Here is an 18,145-nt window from a genome sequence, read left to right as displayed (position 1 = left end):
AGTGGATCAGATATCTGCATTTACCTAGTTATCATCTAAGTTTCTATATATTTTTCTCTGGCCAATAAATCAGGCCAGTCCTGATTTATTTGCCTCTTTATTTCATTTCACTTGTTCCATGACTTTCTGGCATAATACAATATTTCTTTGGGACACATTATTTCATCCTACCCCTCTTTCTTGATTTCAAGATGCTGCCAATTATTTCAGCAATGTTTCTGCCCACTTCCTCTTATTTTAAACCTGGCTCTTACCCTGTACCTCTCAATTACATTTCTCAGGAACTACTTAGGATCTCCATCCAACTGAGTCCTTATAAAATCTTAGACTCTATTTTTGTACTCTATTACATTTTACTTCATTTATAGTAATGGGAAGGAGGAGTTGCATTAATTAAAGATTACTCAAAATCAAGAATTAGGCACTGAAGTGACAAAATCATGGGTGTGCCACAGCTACACATGACTAATATTATTGTTCAGCTAATATGATAATCTTATACCAGTTTATTTGGAAATTCCACTGAATGGACAAGGCTACGTATATACAACTGCAGAGTTTATCATTAAGGTTACCTATAGCAAAAATGGAAATGAAATGCAAAATAAAAAATGCAACATTAAAAAACAATCTCCCTATATAATCCCTATTAAAACTAAATTTGAGATAATATGACAGGTATCTCAGTTTTCTGACAGGAAGTTTGACAGCACACATTGTTTGAATGCTGCTACACAAACTATTCTAAAACACATAATTAAAAAAATGAACATTCAAGTGAAATGATTATTATAAAATATGTTAATAAAATATATCTGTTGCAGTGCCTTTTCTGCAATCTGAATAAAACTAGAAACGTGCCTGGCAGCTGTTCAGAAAAGAAGACTCTCTTTGACGAGGTGCAATGCTTTATAACAAAAGTACTAGACAATCATTTTCCTATTTTTAATTACAACAGCAACAAATCATCTGGCTGTTTGGTCCTCCATGTCTGTTACATTTTGCTAGTAAGCACTGCCTTCAATTGGAATTAGACTTTAGCATGGCAACACTGCCCTATCTGATAGGGTACATCTGATAAGTTAAACAAATACACACCCTGATGTTCAGATGTCGTATTTAATTATATGCACTAATAGAATAACCATCCATAATTCAGAGTTACAGATATAATTTGTTTCCCTGCCTAAGAAATTTATTCACTATGTATATAAGCATACAGATATATGTTCAATTTCTACTTACCCGCGCTCCTTTGAACCACAATATATAATTCAAAGTGTGAGTGAGAAGGACCCCCACCCCAAATGCATATAGCGGTCTTTTCTGAGCAATAAACTACATTCTAAAATAGCTGCACCCAGTATTGATTCCAGGCACTGCACAAAACAATCAGACTTACTGATTTTTTCCTCCTCTCTCCCAAAAGGATAACAGCACAGCTGGCCCATGATATTTACTGTTTGGCTTTCTTCCTTGTCCTCTCAGTGTACACCACCCCAAACTGTGAACTGGATGTTGATCTCGACTCTGAAGGAAAACTGTTCATTATACTCAGAGGAACACAGAAAGGCACACACACGCGGAGGGGAGGGAAAGGGAACGCAGGCGAGCTGTGTGCTATGAAGAATGAGAAAGGCTCCGCCTCCTTGTCCTCAGCACCGATAGGTGTAGAGAAGGAAAAGTATTTTTACCCTCTGGAGGGGTTTACAGTGACACTATTTTACAAACACACACACAGATGCTTCACACATTTCACCATTACTTTGCACGGGAATTCAGAATATCAAGATACAGTACTCTGTCACCATTAAGAGCTGGCATATATTAATAGCTAGTTTGAAAATCTTTCTATGAATCTTAGAGATGGGACAATGTTACAGACAGGGCTTCCTTCTCAGATTTTTTTTTCTCTTGTCCTTCTATGCCTTAAAAGCTATAGTACTTGCAGAAATATAAGAAGTACAACATTTTTCATCAGTACCTCTCAATGCTAAAACAACCCCTGTATTTTATATTCCTACCTCACTTAAACTTACCAAGATGCAGGAATGTAACCAGAAAAAGGGAATATTTAAAGTATATACTGTACCTTTTTCTTCTTCTTTTCCCAAGTTTTAAGGTCAGGGAGAATATCAAATTCTGCTAGGCTTCAACTAATACTACATGATTGGCGATGCTTTGTTGTGCTTATGTAATTAATTATAGAGGAAAAGCCGTCAGAAGTGAGAAAATGCCCAGCAGGGGAGAACGTGCCCTGAAGAAGTGCTCCACAGACAGAAGCAGCCTCAAACACTGAAGTAATGAGGACAAACATTGAAGAGCCACCTATTGTTTGATCTTGTCCTAGCAGAACTGCTTCTCCCTCAAGCACTCTGAATACGCTTTTGATCATTTTATCTGGGAGAGGGGCTGGCCAGCCTCAAGGTATGCGATTGTTATGGGATTGTATAGTCTGCACGGCAACTATAGCTCGTCTTATCTTTCACCATGTGCCATGCTGGCTGGCTGAGCCTAATTTGACTTTGCAGCCCAAAATACCAGCAAAAGCAATTATTTCCCACCAATATCAAAACAACAGTTAACATTTCACTGCAGCCTCTAGCGCTCCCCTTATGATTTATCTTAAACAGTGGTAAGGTAACTCCTAAACTCATAATGCGACAGGGATAATGGGATGGTACGAGTGATTCTAAACCCCTGGTTCTCTTGATCTTTAATAGTGAATTAAATTTTGAAGGAAAAAAAAATCACTCATCATAGGATGACATGTATGTCATAGGCCTCTATCTACCTCTTACTGTGTCTTTAACAACTACTACCCAATTGCTAGAAGAATTTCTTCTTTGCAGTTTCATCCACAAACAAAAGCAGAGGAGTATTATTTTTAAATATTGAATCACAACTGTTCTTTAAAACAATGTGAACAGAACGGCCTGTCCTGAGAAAGCTGAGAATTGTTCCAAGATCATTTTGCTGCCTTATCAGGGACAGAAGTCAGAAGGTTCTTTCATGGAAATACTAGCGTGATACTTTCAGGGAAATAGTATATAGTACTTGTAAATTATTCTGATATGGCAAGATGGACTATAAAACTGTATCATGCATATGAACAGCTTCGACTACATTTTGCAATAAAGCCTGCTTAAGCAAAACTGTCAGCCTGTCAAATCACATGCAAAAAAAAAAAAAAAAAAAGCACATGACCCATATTCTAAAGAACAAATGAATTAAACATGACTACTTAACACACATCTACAGGGCATAAGTAAAAGCCTGTCATTAAAGCAAAAGAAAATATGTCTGGTGGGAACTAGTTTCATTTCATTTCAGGGGACTTATGCCCTATTAATTTATAAAGGAAACCAACTGGGGAAAATGCTAGAAGTAGATTTTTTGTTTTATTTTACAACTGTAGTGAAAATAAGTGACAACTAATAGTTGATTTCTAAGAATATCTAATGAAATATTTCCAAATAATTTCAGCAGGAAGAAAAATGTGGGACTAAAAATTCTCACACTGAATTTAATAAAACTTGATGGAGCCAGTTGGTCTAGTAGTTAAAGCACCAGGCTAGAAAGCAGGAGACTGGGAGTTCAAGTCCCGCCTTAGGCATGAAAAACTGCCTGGGTGACTTTGGATCAGTCCCTCTCTCTCAGCCCAACTCACCTCACAGGGTGGTTGTTGTGGGGAAAATAGGAGGAGAAAGGAGTATTAGGTATGTTTGCCACCTTGAGTTGGATATGAAAAAAAAAGTGGGTTAAAAATCTAAAAAAAAAAAAAACAAACTTCTGTCAGTGATGCAAAATTATGTAACATACAATCAGGTTTCGATAGATAAATCTGTTCATTTTAGTTTCACTGTTTTTATACAACATTTTAAGTATACTTCCATATGTTTGTTTACAATTTTTAAAAATCTGCATAAAAATTCATAAGTATACCCTTTTTCCTAAAATACATACTTCCTGAATAAAATGTATTTTTGTCCATTATTTTTAAAAAATATATACAGTATTGTGTACTTTCTTGCTAAAGTATACAGATTTATGCTCAGTTTTGACTAAAGAACAGTACCAATAGAGGCGAATATGTATAGCTCAGGACTGGAGTCCTTGGGGTTCTCTGAGCTTGGTTCTTTTCTTGCAAACGTTTCATTACCTGGGTAGGTAACATCTTCAGTGCTAGAATGGGATGGGGTTTGCTCTCTATTTATATACTGTGGCATGCCCTGCCAGTGGTGGTGGGGGGTGGGGGTTTTCTTTTGCTCCTCTGGGAGTTCCTTGATTAGCATCTGTTTACTGCTTGATTGTGTGCCTGGTGGTGACCTTTGCTTATCTGGGTGATGATTGCTGGTGAGGCAATCTTCTGGTCTTTTGTCTCTTTTGAATAGTACCACAAAGCTCAGAAAGATGCAAAAATTAAAGCATAACTGCAGTTCTGTATACAAATTTATTCAAGAAATACTATTTAGAAATGTATGCTTTAAAATGTGAGCTGAACAAATTTCTGTCTGATCCCTATTAACACATCACATCAGTTTCCTGAACTCGCTTGGCAACTTTAAGCAAGACGCTATCTCTCCAATGCAGTCCTCAATCTGCATCATGAAGATGATTCCTTTTAGGCCAGGAGGGACACGCTGTGGATCCCACAGTGCTCTAAAGCCCCTTCTGAACAGCGTCACTGAAATCAGAGGCACAAAACTGAAGCCTGTAGTGACATTCTAATTTCTATAGTATTTTTGTTTTGTTTTAGTTTGTCTTAAGTGTAAATATATTTGTTCTTGTTTTTTAGGATAGATATCTATCAGTAAAATAAAATAAAAATTCCTCATGGCCATGGCTACCTTTTCAGTTACCACCTTCCTCCCTTTTGTACTGTAGGTCTGGCAAAAGGAGGGCCAAGTGAAAAACGGACAACTTGTTTTACATGTACGTTGCTGAATGCTAACTCAGACTCAAAAGAACAAACAAACAGATGAAATACTAGAGCCAGGAAGGTGAAGGACCCCATATACTTTTTTCTGTTCATATTGGAATCTGAAGACCATTGTTATATCACTACTCTGCACCTGGACTAGCTGCTATGAGCATTAAATACTTTTTCCTGTTCTGTGAATTTTCTTCATTAACCAAGATTTCATTGCTTTTTAGATACCATTGATTCTGTATCACAAAACTCTTTAAACATGCAGACCCTATTTACTTAGAGTTCAAATTTCCTGTTAGAAATCTTCATTTCCTCATACATTTAGTTCATTAAAACTACAGTAACATTTTCAAAACAAAATCATCCATTTTGTACAGTGTTTTTATATGAACACTATTGCACACCACCAATTCCTTTATAAAAATAATAGATTTGAGATTTCAAAAAAAAAAGTTTTAATCTTTATGTATGCATGTGTGTGTATATCCACACAGAGAGAGGAAAGAAAGAATGACCTCCTTTTCTCATCACACTAAGCTATTATTGGTTAAACAATGATTTTCTGAATAAACCACAATGGCTGAGTTCATGCAATAACCTGAGCCATAAGCCATAGCTTATAAAATACAGTGATTTTATTCATACACTTCACTAGGGCAAAGCCAAACAAGTTATTATACATCATTGGTTAGTACAATATATGAACCCAGTGGGGGACTCTTTTCCTATACAGGTAGTCCTCCATTAACGACAGTAATTGGAACTGGAATTTCCATCGCTAAGCAATGCAGTCATAAAGCACAATGTCATGTGACTGTGTCACTTAGCAAGAGCAATCCTGGCAGTCCCTGTTGCCATCATTAAGTGGGGTTTGCAGGTTATTAACCAAGGACCTCCTCGCAACTTCCTATCGGCTTCCAACAAAGTCAGTTGGAAGTGTCTGCTGCCAGGTGGGGGAGGGTGCGCAGGAGTGTGTGAGGGGTAGAGAGGCATAGTGCGAGTGTGGTGGGACTTGGGGTGGCTGCTGCAGGGTGCAGGAGGGTACACAAAGGTGCACAAGGGGTGAGTACTGCGTGAACACAGCAGGGCTTGGGGTGGCTGCTGCCAGGTGCAGGAGACTTACCAGAGTGACTTGCAACCTTCCCTGCCAGCTTCCCCCTTGACTTTGCTTGTGGGAAGCAGGCAGGAAAAGTCACAAATGGCAATCACATGACCATGGGATGCTGCAACCGTTGTGTGAAAATGGATGATTGCCAAGTGCCCAGATCACGATCACATGACTGTGGGGGTGCTGGGACAGCCAGAACTTTGAGAACTGGTTGTAAGTACCACTTGTTCAGTGCTGTCATGACTTCGAATGGTTGCTGAATGAGTGGTCGTTAACCGAGGACTACCTGTATACATAAACATGGTAGACATATCTATAACACAAAGATGTAAAAAGATCTGTAGAGGGATTAGAATAGATTTATTTCAGATTCAGTCTTGGGAACTCTTCAGACAACAGATGGTGCCATCCTGAAGATTTTCCTGTACAAAGTTCATTTTTTATGAAGTTACTTGGTATTCCTGAAAGCCTCCTTTTCCTCCTGTACACACAGCTTTTGTGGCACAATGCACAGAGAGCTATATGATAGTAAAAGTCACAGGCCTGAATTGTTACATAAATGCCAAACCATCAATATAGAGCTGTATCCAGGGATGTTTTCAGAGTCAACAGCATCAAAATGGGAGGCATAACTGGCAGTTGAAGCCTTGCCTCTTCTAACATGCAGGGGGAGGGAGAATTTGATCACCCCAACAGTACCCACCATTTTGACCCAGCTGACATTGCGAGTGAATGTCCCCAGCTGTATTATATTCTGATATAAACAATTCTATTACTTGAATTCTAAAGCAGATCTTAAAGCAATACTTTAATGTGCAAGGACGTTAAAAATCAAAGCAAAAAACCCTGTCTTATTTGAAAAGCCCCTTTCCCCTTTTTCCAGGGTCTATTGACAGAAGTAAGTTAAACCTCTGTATTATGGTTTCTCAAGAATGTAAACTATCATTCTCAAAGGATTTAACTGTATCTAATAATACATTTTGGAGCTGAATCCTCTAAATTACGAGCAGAAACAGGCCCTAAAGTTCCTCGTTTTTCACTGCAGGATGGCATTTTTTAATATCAACCTTTATTCCAAACAAAAGAAATCAAGTCCAGCAAAATGTGACCAATGTGCCTATTTATAACTCTGTATGGGTTCTTCAACAGTAACAACAGCAATCCTAAAATATTTTCAGAATTGGGCCAGAGTGCGTGCATAAATTAAAATAGATATTCTTAGAGCATTATCTCATAGCCTGGATGATAGACCAAAGCTGTTAAAGAAAATCTTTTATGGGGACATTAGCTAAATCAGGCAAGCTTCAAAGAAAGCTTTATCTTAATGCTTTGAGATAAGATCATTCCACAGTGACACATCATTATTAATCTATTGTAGGTTTTAATCATATATCCTAGCATATTTTAACAGGTTAGCCTTGTTGCCATTTATTTATTCTGAGAATTAAGCTTTTATTCCTCCATCATTAGTTCTTCCCATTTTCAAATTACAGTACTGAATATACAAACCCTTGATTTACAAGACATTAGTCCTGTAAAAGGTATGGAATTTGAATGAAAAATCTGTTCACTGTAAATGGAGGTCCATTCAACTGAGTATTTACTGCATATTAAAAATCACAGGGGAAAAAGACTAAGTCAAAAGAAAATTAAATTATTTGCATGTCCTTGAAGTGTAATATACTGTTACAAACTTATCTTTTTTCACCTTGTACTAATACAGCAATATAAAATTGATACATAACACTGAGTAATAAATTATTTTACTATTTAGCGGTATCTTAGGGTTTGAATTATTATAAGAGCCAATAAATTTGCAAGATGAAGTCAATATACCAATTATCTCAATGCACAGCTAAAATTAATTAATTATTACCTGCAGTCTTTTCTATCAACAAATTCACAAAATATTGTTAGAAAAAGTTTATGGCAACATATTATTTGATAACTATGCTTGCTATGCATATAGATAAAAGTTAATTTTAGTGAAGTTAATTTAATTTCTTAATGTAAATATTTTTATTTCTAATTTCAGATAATTATGAGACCCCTGCATAAAACACTTGGTTTTGTGTTTTTCTGCATCTTTTCAAACCCTTACTGCAATCTTCAGGTTCACAAATAAATATAAATACCTTTGATCTAAGACGTACTAGCAGTTGCTAGTTATACAACCGCTAACAGCATTCATACTGAACCTGAAGAGATCCCAAGATTCAGCATTGCAATTTAAACATTCTAGTAAAAAGAACAGCCTTATACTACAGAACAGATTCCACTTTTGGATATTCTTAACCTCATTTTTTTTCCAGCCATACTAAAGTGTTTGATTACTTAAGGGACCGCCTGTCTCCCATAACATCTGCCCAGCCAATTCGATCCTAAAGCCTTTCATATGTTTTAATTTTCACAATTGGCTTATCCGTGGGTGGCACATATTTTGTGGTATTTTGGTTAAAAATTTGAGGGTCGGCTTATCCATGGATGGGCTTATATGTGAGTATATACAGGATATACCAGTACTTTAGAAAAGTACAGTATTATCATATGCACTTACAGATAAACCCATCCGCAGATAAGCTGAACCCAATTTTGGGGATGTTTTTTGGCACCTAAAATTCTTCTCTTACCCATGAGTTTATGCAATACGCAGTTCCTAAAATGTAGAGAAATGAAAGTTTTTAAAAAAATAGCTGTATGATTATTCACAGGCACCTGGTGGTTTATATTAGTTGGGGAAAATAGCCTTGAAAACAAAAGCCACTATGGATATTCTTTATTCCTGCCCTAGATCAAATAAGAAAGTAGTCCTACATAGAGTAACTACAAAGAATAAACAGCCAAATACTTGTAAATGGAATTTTATTCCCCAAATATCCCATAATGCAGGGAACAAGACAAGGTTGTCCCCTCTAAAGCCTTTATTTTTAATCACACTAGAACCTCTGGAAATGAAGATACCACAAAATAATAAAATGTCAGGAATCAAATTATCAAATCAGTCCAAAAATTCTAGAAAATTATTTATAACAGAAAGTAAATTTAAAGGTGAATTTTCCTTTCAGACTGCTTTTTTAAAATTAAATATTACTAAACCCTAAATACCCATAAAATATACTGAATTAGCACTGTAAGTGGTAACAGCTGCTAGGATTCTCTGTTTCTCATTAGAAATTATGAACAACTTCTTTTGTAGAAGAATGGTGAACTACGTTACGGGAATTTGTCTCAATATCAAACTTCATACATGAAAAACAAATCTGATACAGAATTTAACTCAGCATGGAAACAATTTTTGGACTGAAATCTTACAACAGGCTTATACCACATCCAAAGTTTAGGTTATCCCTAACATAAGACTAAAAGACTCAATTTTATTATGGTTTGTTAAATTTGCCAAATTTCCTATATCAGTCAGAAATTATGGCAATTTCTTCTTTGTCTATAACTTATAGCTTCAGTTAATTACTGCACAATCCAGTTTTAATATTGACTTATATTAGTATTAACTAAACGTCCAATTGATATAATATTCCAATATGCATATTTATATTAATATATTTTTTAAAAAAATAGCTAATTTTCTGTTTATTAATCTTCATTTTTATCTACTTTCTGTTCTTATTCATTTCTTGATTTTTCTTTTATTGTACTTTTAAAATTAATAAATCAATAAATTTGGCGAAAATGTTGCCAAAACAGGCTTGAAATCATCTAATCTGTAAGACACCCTATTGGTTCTAGACTGGAACCTTTGCTTGAGGTGGCTGAATAGGTGTTGCAGGAGTACAGAGAAACCATGATTTAGTGGACCCGCATTTAACAGACCTCGGACATGATGGGCCAAACATGCTGATGACACTGCCTTTGTCTCATCCCCAGTTCATGCCTGCAGCAACTTACTTGGTAACCTGTATATCAAACCCTTTCAAGATTCCCTGCTTTTTGATGCTGCTGAAGAATTTGCCAAGTACTTTGTTCAAGATCTTCAATTGGAAATAAATGTATGTCATATGAAGCTTTCTGAAGCTGGATCCAGCAAATTAAGTTTGCCCATCAAATCAGAGCCCACAGAATCCCTCTACAAAAAAATTCGAAAGCTTTGTACCTAAGTTGTTTCTCTTTTCCTTTCATTCTCCCTGCTCCTCTTTGACATTTCCATTTGTTGGGTACAAGACTAAAGTTACAAGGAACCAGCTCTATTTTTGTTCAAACCTTAGCTCTGAAGTCTAAAGGGAGGGGATCAAATAAAAGGCCGGTTCCAGTGCTGTTTCTCTCTGTGATGTAAGAACACCTGCACTTGCAAGCTGGAAACCACATCTTGACAGAAACAGTAAGCTGTGCTGTTTTATGAGAAAGCAGACAACTTCTTTAAAAACAAAATTTAGTGCTCTTTGGAAAAATTGACCTGTTTTTTTAAAACATAGGTTTTCTGCTCCCCCCCCTCCGAAATAGCAATAGTCCTATGCACATTGAAACTAGGAAAGACAGCCAGGTTCTGCCTTACCTGTAACGATTGGGTACATCACAGGTTTTTTTCTGCTGCTTCTGCCAACAAATTTTGCATGGCTGTATTTTTACTATTTTATTTCTTTTATGTTCCTCAGGACTCTTGCAAGAATGCTACAACTATTGCCTTGATCAAACAATGCTCCTGACCAGTCTCATGCAACTGTACTTTCGATGGCTGTCTGTGTAATGCACCATGGTTACTTATTATCCTCAATGGAGGGCAGAAGGGCACCATTTTGCCCATTCTGTTTCAGCTTTAGAAGTATTACATATCAGGGTATTGACAGTTCATACAGACAGACCAATCACTTCTTGCATGATTCCAGAAGTCTCCTCCAGTATATGTATCCTCCATAGCTGTTCCCTGGATTCTACCAGCCATGAAGTCAACTAGATCCCTTGGTCACTCATTGCCAGCACAGCCAGTTCCCTGCAGTGCTACTCAGAGACTGCCTTTGCTTATTATCAATCATTCCCACCTATTTCACCCACTATCCCTGTTCAGGAGCCTGTCATTTGTTAATTGAGCAACCTGACAGGTGGCTAAATCCTTTATTCTAAGCTTCTGCACAAACGTGCCTCACTCTATATTAGGGACAGCGATTGGTGGTTGTTTTCCTGCCAGCAAGAGTCACTTTCTGGGAGGGAAACAAAGCGAGGGGAATCTACCAGTCTCTTTCCTAACGCGGCCTGCAATAAATAAATAAATAAATGACAGCACCATTTGCTGACCTTGTTACTGTAGCAGAATAGGATTCTACAGAATGGAAGAAGCAAATTTTCTGCTGGTTCAAGGACAGGTGCATAACACTTCAAATCAACTGTGAGAAACAACCCTAATTCTACTCTGTTTCCATCAACTTTGTTGCAGTGGAAGGAAGATAAGCAGATCCCAAACATAGGAAGCCTTACCTTCCTAAAGCATGACAGAGAAAGCAATTTTAATGTGCAATTAAAGTTCTAATTTATCAGTTTGTGAAGTTGGCAGCTTTTATAAATGTAAGCACTACCCATAGCAGGGTATTAGAACTGTCACTCAAAGAACGATTAACATAGGGCACCACATTTCAGTTTAAATTCTAGAGGGAAGTGAAGTGAAGAAAGAGGGATTTGGTGGACACGTAGGTAGAAGGACAGGTATGAGAGGCTTGTAGCCTCAACCCAAGGAAATCCAACAGAGGTGAATATGTGTAGCTCAGGGTTGAACTGTGGAGTCCTTGGGGTTCTCTGAGCTTGGTTCTTTTCTTGCAAACGTTTCATTACATTTGCAAGAAAAGAACCAAGCTCAGAGAACCCCAAGGACTCCAAGGAAATCCTCCTACTATCACAGTGAACAAATATTTATTGCCGATATATAAATATTTTGTACAACTAGAAGTCATCTTGCTATGAAAGTTAAGAGATTAAATTATAAATTATAATAATGTATTAATTAAATATATAAATTATAATTTAAATTATATCACTGTGTGTGCGTGTGTGTGTATATATATATATATATATAATTTATATATTGATTATATATATTAATTATAACTTAAATTATAAACTTAAGGGGTGCTTTCACAATTCTTTTGAAGTTTTATAATAAATGCCTTATATTCTGTGTGTGTCTATATATATACTTATAATTAATATAATATATATATTGATTATAACTTAAATTTTAAACCTAAGGGGGGTGATTTTACAATTCTTCTGAAGTTTTATAATAAATGCCTTCTGTTTTCCTCCAAATCATGTTACTTTTATATATACACACATACACACAAACACACATATGAATACATGAGCATGCACATATTACATACATTAAAAAAAAAAAAAGAATTTCCAAATCAGGAAAGTATTTGGTGGTGGCAGCAAAACCAACAGATGCTATAGTGATCTTCCCAGATTACTGGAATTATGCTTCAGTTCTGAGGAACCAAAGAAAAAAAAGAAAAAAAAAAGGCATCCACTACAGTCAGGGTGCTCCACGCAGTCCACTTTTCTAAGAGCAATGGCAATACTACATAAAAAAGCTTCAAAGCCTTACTTAAAGACTACTACTTATGCTTGCATTCTTAATGTTATGTTCATTTGCAAAATTCTCTAAAGAAATCAGTAATAGTTTTGGACGTATATTCTCCATTTTTAGGTAGCATAGAAAAGGTTGAGGAACATATTTTTCTTACCTACTACAATAGAGGATTCACAATGATAGTAGCCATTAGGTTGCTTTTTTTTCAACATTGAACAAAGATCTAGGCGCTTCATAAGTTCATCTCCAAAATAATGATTCTTGAAATCTGCAAACATGTTTGGATCAATTCTTTTCACTCCCTTGAAACATCAAAGAAAAAGCACGGTCAGAGGAGGAGCAGGAAGAAGTGAACACCATACAATGAGCATATAAAACAGTTCATAGAATAACTTTAAAATGTGAATCTTCTGGGTAGTACTAAGTTTCAATCTAATGAAGTTTTAAAATAAAGTTATTTCCTAGCCAATGACCTAATTTAGAAAACTACTACAGCTGTAATATATTAAGCATTAAGTTCCCTGCCATAGCCTACGCAAGTGAGGTTCTCATCTTCGAGTAGCCTTCTGCCTGACAGTGGAAAAGATCAATACAGTGAAACCCGCTATAACTGTAAACACAATCTCCGATGGATCATGTTGTGTATGTACTCTGTTCATTATTACTTACAATTCCTTTTATTAGTAAATAATATAATTAGCAGTTGAGGCTAACACCAGACTTGTAGCTGATCTCTGGAAGCTCCAGGCTTTGCTGTTGTATTCCTGGCAGTTCAGCTCTATTATGCAGGCAATGGTACTCTCCCTTTGGGTAGTTATGCAGATTGTGCCCTGCATGCAAGGGCAACAATGTGCAGCAATGAATTAGCAAGTTCACTCAAGAGGAAATGATCCAAGGTTGCCATCTTCCTCAATGTCCCCACAATACTTGGAATGTTGCTCCTTCACTAGTGGAGAAGAGGTCTAACAAAGAAAGTATGTGTACAGTGAAGATCCCAGTTACCCATAGAAAGAGGAGGCTTAAACTGATCACTGGATCCAAAGCCCTATCTTTATGTTGGAAATTGAAGCATTCTCCATGCATTCCTCTCGGTGTTCCTGAGAGTGAGAATCTGACTTGACCAAATTATTCATGAAGCAGGCTTTAGAAGGCAGTGTATTTAAAGGAAATACATTACAGGTACTCCTCAAGTTATGACAGCAAATAGGACCAGAATTTCTGTTGCTAAGTGATGCGGTCATAAACTGCAATGTCACATGACCACATCGCTTAGCGACAGCAATCCCTGTTGCCGTCGTTAAGTGAGGATCATGGGTCATTAAGTGAGCACCTCCTTGCAACTTCCTGACAGCTTCCAACAACCAAAGTCAGTGGGGAAACCAGCAGGAAGTTGCAAGTCCCAGGTGGCTTACAAGCAGGCCGGCAGGTGGCTCCTGCTGGGTGGGAGAGGGAGTAAGAGGGTGTGTGGGTGGCCAGGGAGGCACAGCACAACTGCAGCAGGCTTGGGGTGGCTGCTGCTGGGTGGGAGAGTGTGTGCAAGCGTGTGCAAGTGGTCAGGGAGGCGCGGCACAAGTGCAGCGAAGCTCAGGGAGGGTACACAGTTGGGGGAGACTTACCAGAGCAACCTATGACTTTCCCTGGTGGGTTCCCCACTGACTTTGCTTGTGGGAAGCCGGCAGGAAAGTTTGCAAATCACGATCATGTGAATGTGGGATGCTGCAACCGTCATAAGTGTAAACTGGTTGCCAAGTGCCCAGGTCGCGATCACATAACTGCAGGGGTGCTGCGATGGCCAGAACCTTGAGGACCAGTTGTAACCACCACTTGTTCAGCGCCGTTATAAGTTCGAGTGGTCGCTGAATGAGTGGCCATTAATTGAGGACTATCTGTATAGGGATAGGCAAAGCCTAGAACATACCTAATAATATTGAGTCACGATTCTGTGAGATGAGCAGCATATAAATATGACTGATTGATTAATTAATTAATTAACCTCCTACCAGGAGAAGAACTAAATAGTGTATGGTCTGAGAACTAAAAGAAAGAATTGACCTCAGATTAGCAATCAGATTAGCAATCTCTTAGACAAAAAGCAGGCAGTACATCCTTAAATCTCTGTCTATACTCTACTGCTCTCTAGTGATCAGAAGGTCATGAGTTGTTGAAGAGCCAGTTTGGTCTAGTGGTTAAGGCACCAGGCTAGAAAGCACAGGACTATGAGTTCTAGTCCTGCCTTAGGCATGAAAGTCGGCTGGGTGACTTTGGGCCAGTCACGCTCTCTCAGCCCAACTCACCTCACAGGGTTGTTGTGGGGAAAATAGGAGGAGGAAGGGGTATTAGGTATGTTTGCCATCTTGAGTTATTTATAAAAATAAGAAAGGTGGGATAAAAAAAAAACTCAGCGCCAATAGATTTGCATTACCAAGACTTTATTCACTGAAGCATCAGGATTCCAACTGTCTCTACACTCTCCCACTAAAATCAGCAAGAAAAATTGGTGCCTGAGTGCGTGCTACTTCTTCTTAATTCTTTCTTTTGTGTCATTTTTACGGGTTATATGTTGGACAGTAGAAATTAGCTTGGTTCTTTGTTATTTCCTCTGTAATCTGATTTAAGAGTCTTTTCTGCGGAAAGTAACAAACATTTAAAAAAAAATAGTGCAGGAGGAAGAGAGAAGCATCTGCTTGCCCTGCCCACAAAGCAGAGTTATATTTTGAAGGTGGCAGATCTGCTGCTTTACTCTTTTCTCTCCCCCTCCCCCGGACTATTCTGTAAATAAAAATATGGATAACAAAATAATTTCTTATTCTTCTCCTCTATGCTAATGCCTCTATTGCCCTCTTTTCTCTGTTGTTTCCCTGTGTTTATTTCTGAATAGAAACCCTTTGGAATATCCCTTATGGCATTTTGGACAGGATTCCAAAAATGTATTTCAGAATGTGCAGAACTGCAAACTCAGCCCTCATCCCCAACTATTTAAAACAGTGGTGTCTTTCCAGGGTCAAGCAGATACCTTTCTTTTTTTTAATAATAGTTTTATTAAACATTACAATTAAAAATATAAAAACTATTACAAACTAAAAAGAATAAAAGAATAAAAAAGTAGAAGGTGTAGAAAAGGAAAAAAGAAAGAAAAATAGAAAAGAAAAAATAATATAGTAAAGAAAAACAAAAGAATTATATAAAGAGTGACTTTCCCTTTCATCATAACAAGTATAAACAATTTTAGTAACTTATCACCTTCTCTTAAAATACAACAATCTCTTCTTTCCATATCCCATCTTTTATCTCTAAACAAATCCTTAAAGCCTCATCATTCAGTCTTGGTCAGCAAAAGTCATTAAGGGTTACCAGTGATAACAACATATCTATTTTAATCTTGATCAAATAAACCAACTCTATATTCCTTTCTTTTACTTTTAACAATCTTGATCTTTAATCCCTTCAAGTAATGTCCTAGGACTTGATTTCTTTTCATTTTTTCTTTGTCGCTTCTCACAAAATCCTTTAAAACTTTAACAGGTCTCTTTTGCAAATCTAATATAGGGGAATTATCCAAGTCACTCTTTTGGTTTGTTATTTGTATATCCCTTTTAATTATTACAACATTAGCCAGTTTCATTTATATATCCAGGGTAGCATCTTTTTCCATATAATTCTTGTAGCCTGTAATTTTTAAATCCACTTTCAAATCAGTCTCAGTCTTTTCTGGTAAAACTTGTTCCTCTTCCATAACGTCCTTTAAACACAGCCTATGTATAATGGCAGACACTATTAAAATTAACTTCTGATTCCATTGTTTACAAATATCCTTCAATATGTCCAATGTTGAAGTATTTTGCTCCATTCTGTATTAGTAAGTCAAATTTAAGTGTTCTTCTCCTTTAATTGTAACCTTTAGTTCCTTCTGGTTCCCTCTAGTATCCAGCCATCAAAGTCCCATCCTGTTTTTCTTTTTTTTAAGAATGAAAAACAACAGCATTTTCCCATGGGAAGGATTCTTATAATTAATTTCAAAATCTTATTTCAAATCCATCTGGACCCTTAGTCCATTTGTAACTTTCCAAAATCAACATTCTAATCACACTTTTGCTGTTTATTCCAAAAAAATAATTTTTAAAGTCCTTAAACTTGTATTTAAAACTTCTTTCACTAAGGATTGAAGGAAATTCACTCAGTGAGTATATAAAACCTGTTGATCCAAAGGTTCCTAATAGTTGAAAAGCAGTTAAGAAGTAATTTCTGAAAGCAATTAAGAAATGAGGTTCTGCAAACCTTATGTCCATATAGGCTACATTATGGCTGTGAGCTTTATTGAAATCTCTCAACTCCCAGCCCCTCGACTCACAAGCTGAGCACAAAAACCTCGGTTCCTGCAGTCGACTTACGAGGAGTAGCTCTCAGGAGTATACGTGGGCAATCTCAAAATCTCTCCTTTTTCTGGAGAGACTTCGCCAGCCAGAGTTCACTGTCTGGCTGCTGATCTCACCACAATGCTGTCCCTGCTCCTTCAGGGACGTCTAGTTCACCATAAGTCCTCACCGGAAGTCCCAAGCAGATGCCTTTCATAACAGTTACACAATCTTGAGAAAAGGTGTGGCTACTCTAACAAATTGCAGACAGGTGCTGCATTCACACCGCCACATACTTTATGCAACTGAATCTGAAGTGCTGCACAACCTCACAATCTACTGCAAAATAAAAATAATTGCTAATTATGATAATTACTGCCATTTGTTTCTGATAGGCAGGGATTTCTGCTATTATATGTGAAGAGCATTGTATAAGTGAATAGAACAACCAATTGTGTAACAGTAAATGTAAGATTCAGATATCAACCTGGCATCTAGTACCTAAAGAAAATACTGACTCAATAATTATCGGAATGACTTCCTACCAGGTGATTTAACATGTAGTCTCCTTCAATCACATATTATTGAAGTATCATACATGTAAATTTAATATTTAAAATAAAATAGGCAGGTATAAAAAGTGTTATGGTCAGCTTAAATTTAGTTCTAATTACAATGGTTTTTGAAGAGGCAGGATAGAAAGGGTATTAACATTTTTGAACTTTGGTGTTGGAAAAAATTCTTGAGAACACTATGAATAACCAAGAAAATAACAAATAGATTAAAGAAAAATTAACCAGAGTTCTCACTCAAGGCACAAATGACCAGGCTCAAAGTATCATATCTGGACACATTACATGAGGACCTAGCTCTCTTGAGAAGTCTATAATCTGGGAAATATGGTAGGGAAAAGAAGAAGAAGACAAGGTGCATGAACTCAATTATAGCAGCAATGGGTGCAATTGTTGGAAGAGCTGAAAGACCAGGTTAGAACATCATCCTGGAGAAAATCTATCTATGTCGTTGCTAAGAGTCAACACTGATAGAATAGCACATAATATCAATCATCATAATGGTTTGTCTATTTTTTTTGCTTAGAGTTATTTGTAAAGAAGTGTAATTACAGTTTATATTTCTTCTAGCAGTGATTTACTTTTGAACAAACCTTCTGGCACAAGAACCAAGCAACACTCTCAGAAAAATAAGGAAATATATAA

The 18,145-nt window shown here is 36.9% G+C and overlaps 2 protein-coding genes across 7 annotated transcripts in view; both read right to left on the bottom strand.

The window, feature by feature from the left end:
- Positions 1-1,622, bottom strand: part of ARG1 (arginase 1) — a 101,994-nt gene extending 100,372 nt beyond the window's left edge. The window contains exon 1 of the mRNA XM_088140830.1: positions 1,403-1,622. The gene's annotated coding sequence lies outside the window, so the exon portion shown is untranslated. The remainder of the gene's footprint in view (positions 1-1,402) is intronic.
- The window catches only part of AKAP7 (A-kinase anchoring protein 7), an 83,040-nt gene that overhangs the window by 16,876 nt on the left and 48,019 nt on the right, over positions 1-18,145 (bottom strand). For 3 of the 6 annotated variants that reach the window (XM_025175801.2, XM_015890557.3, XM_025175805.2), the window contains one exon: positions 12,731-12,878. In XM_025175801.2, coding sequence (XP_025031569.2) covers positions 12,731-12,878 — 148 coding nt within the window. The other 3 variants (XR_015796129.1, XR_015796128.1, XM_025175807.2) reach the window with 2 other exon arrangements.

The sequence above is a fragment of the Python bivittatus genome, unplaced genomic scaffold (genome assembly GCF_059951505.1).
Source record: "Python bivittatus isolate LINGU-HERP-01145 unplaced genomic scaffold, Pbiv_v1 ctg000020_np1212, whole genome shotgun sequence".
Classification (NCBI taxonomy): domain Eukaryota; kingdom Metazoa; phylum Chordata; class Lepidosauria; order Squamata; family Pythonidae; genus Python; species Python bivittatus.
Note: the sequence above shows the minus strand (reverse complement) of the source record. Positions and strands in the feature narration are given on the sequence as shown.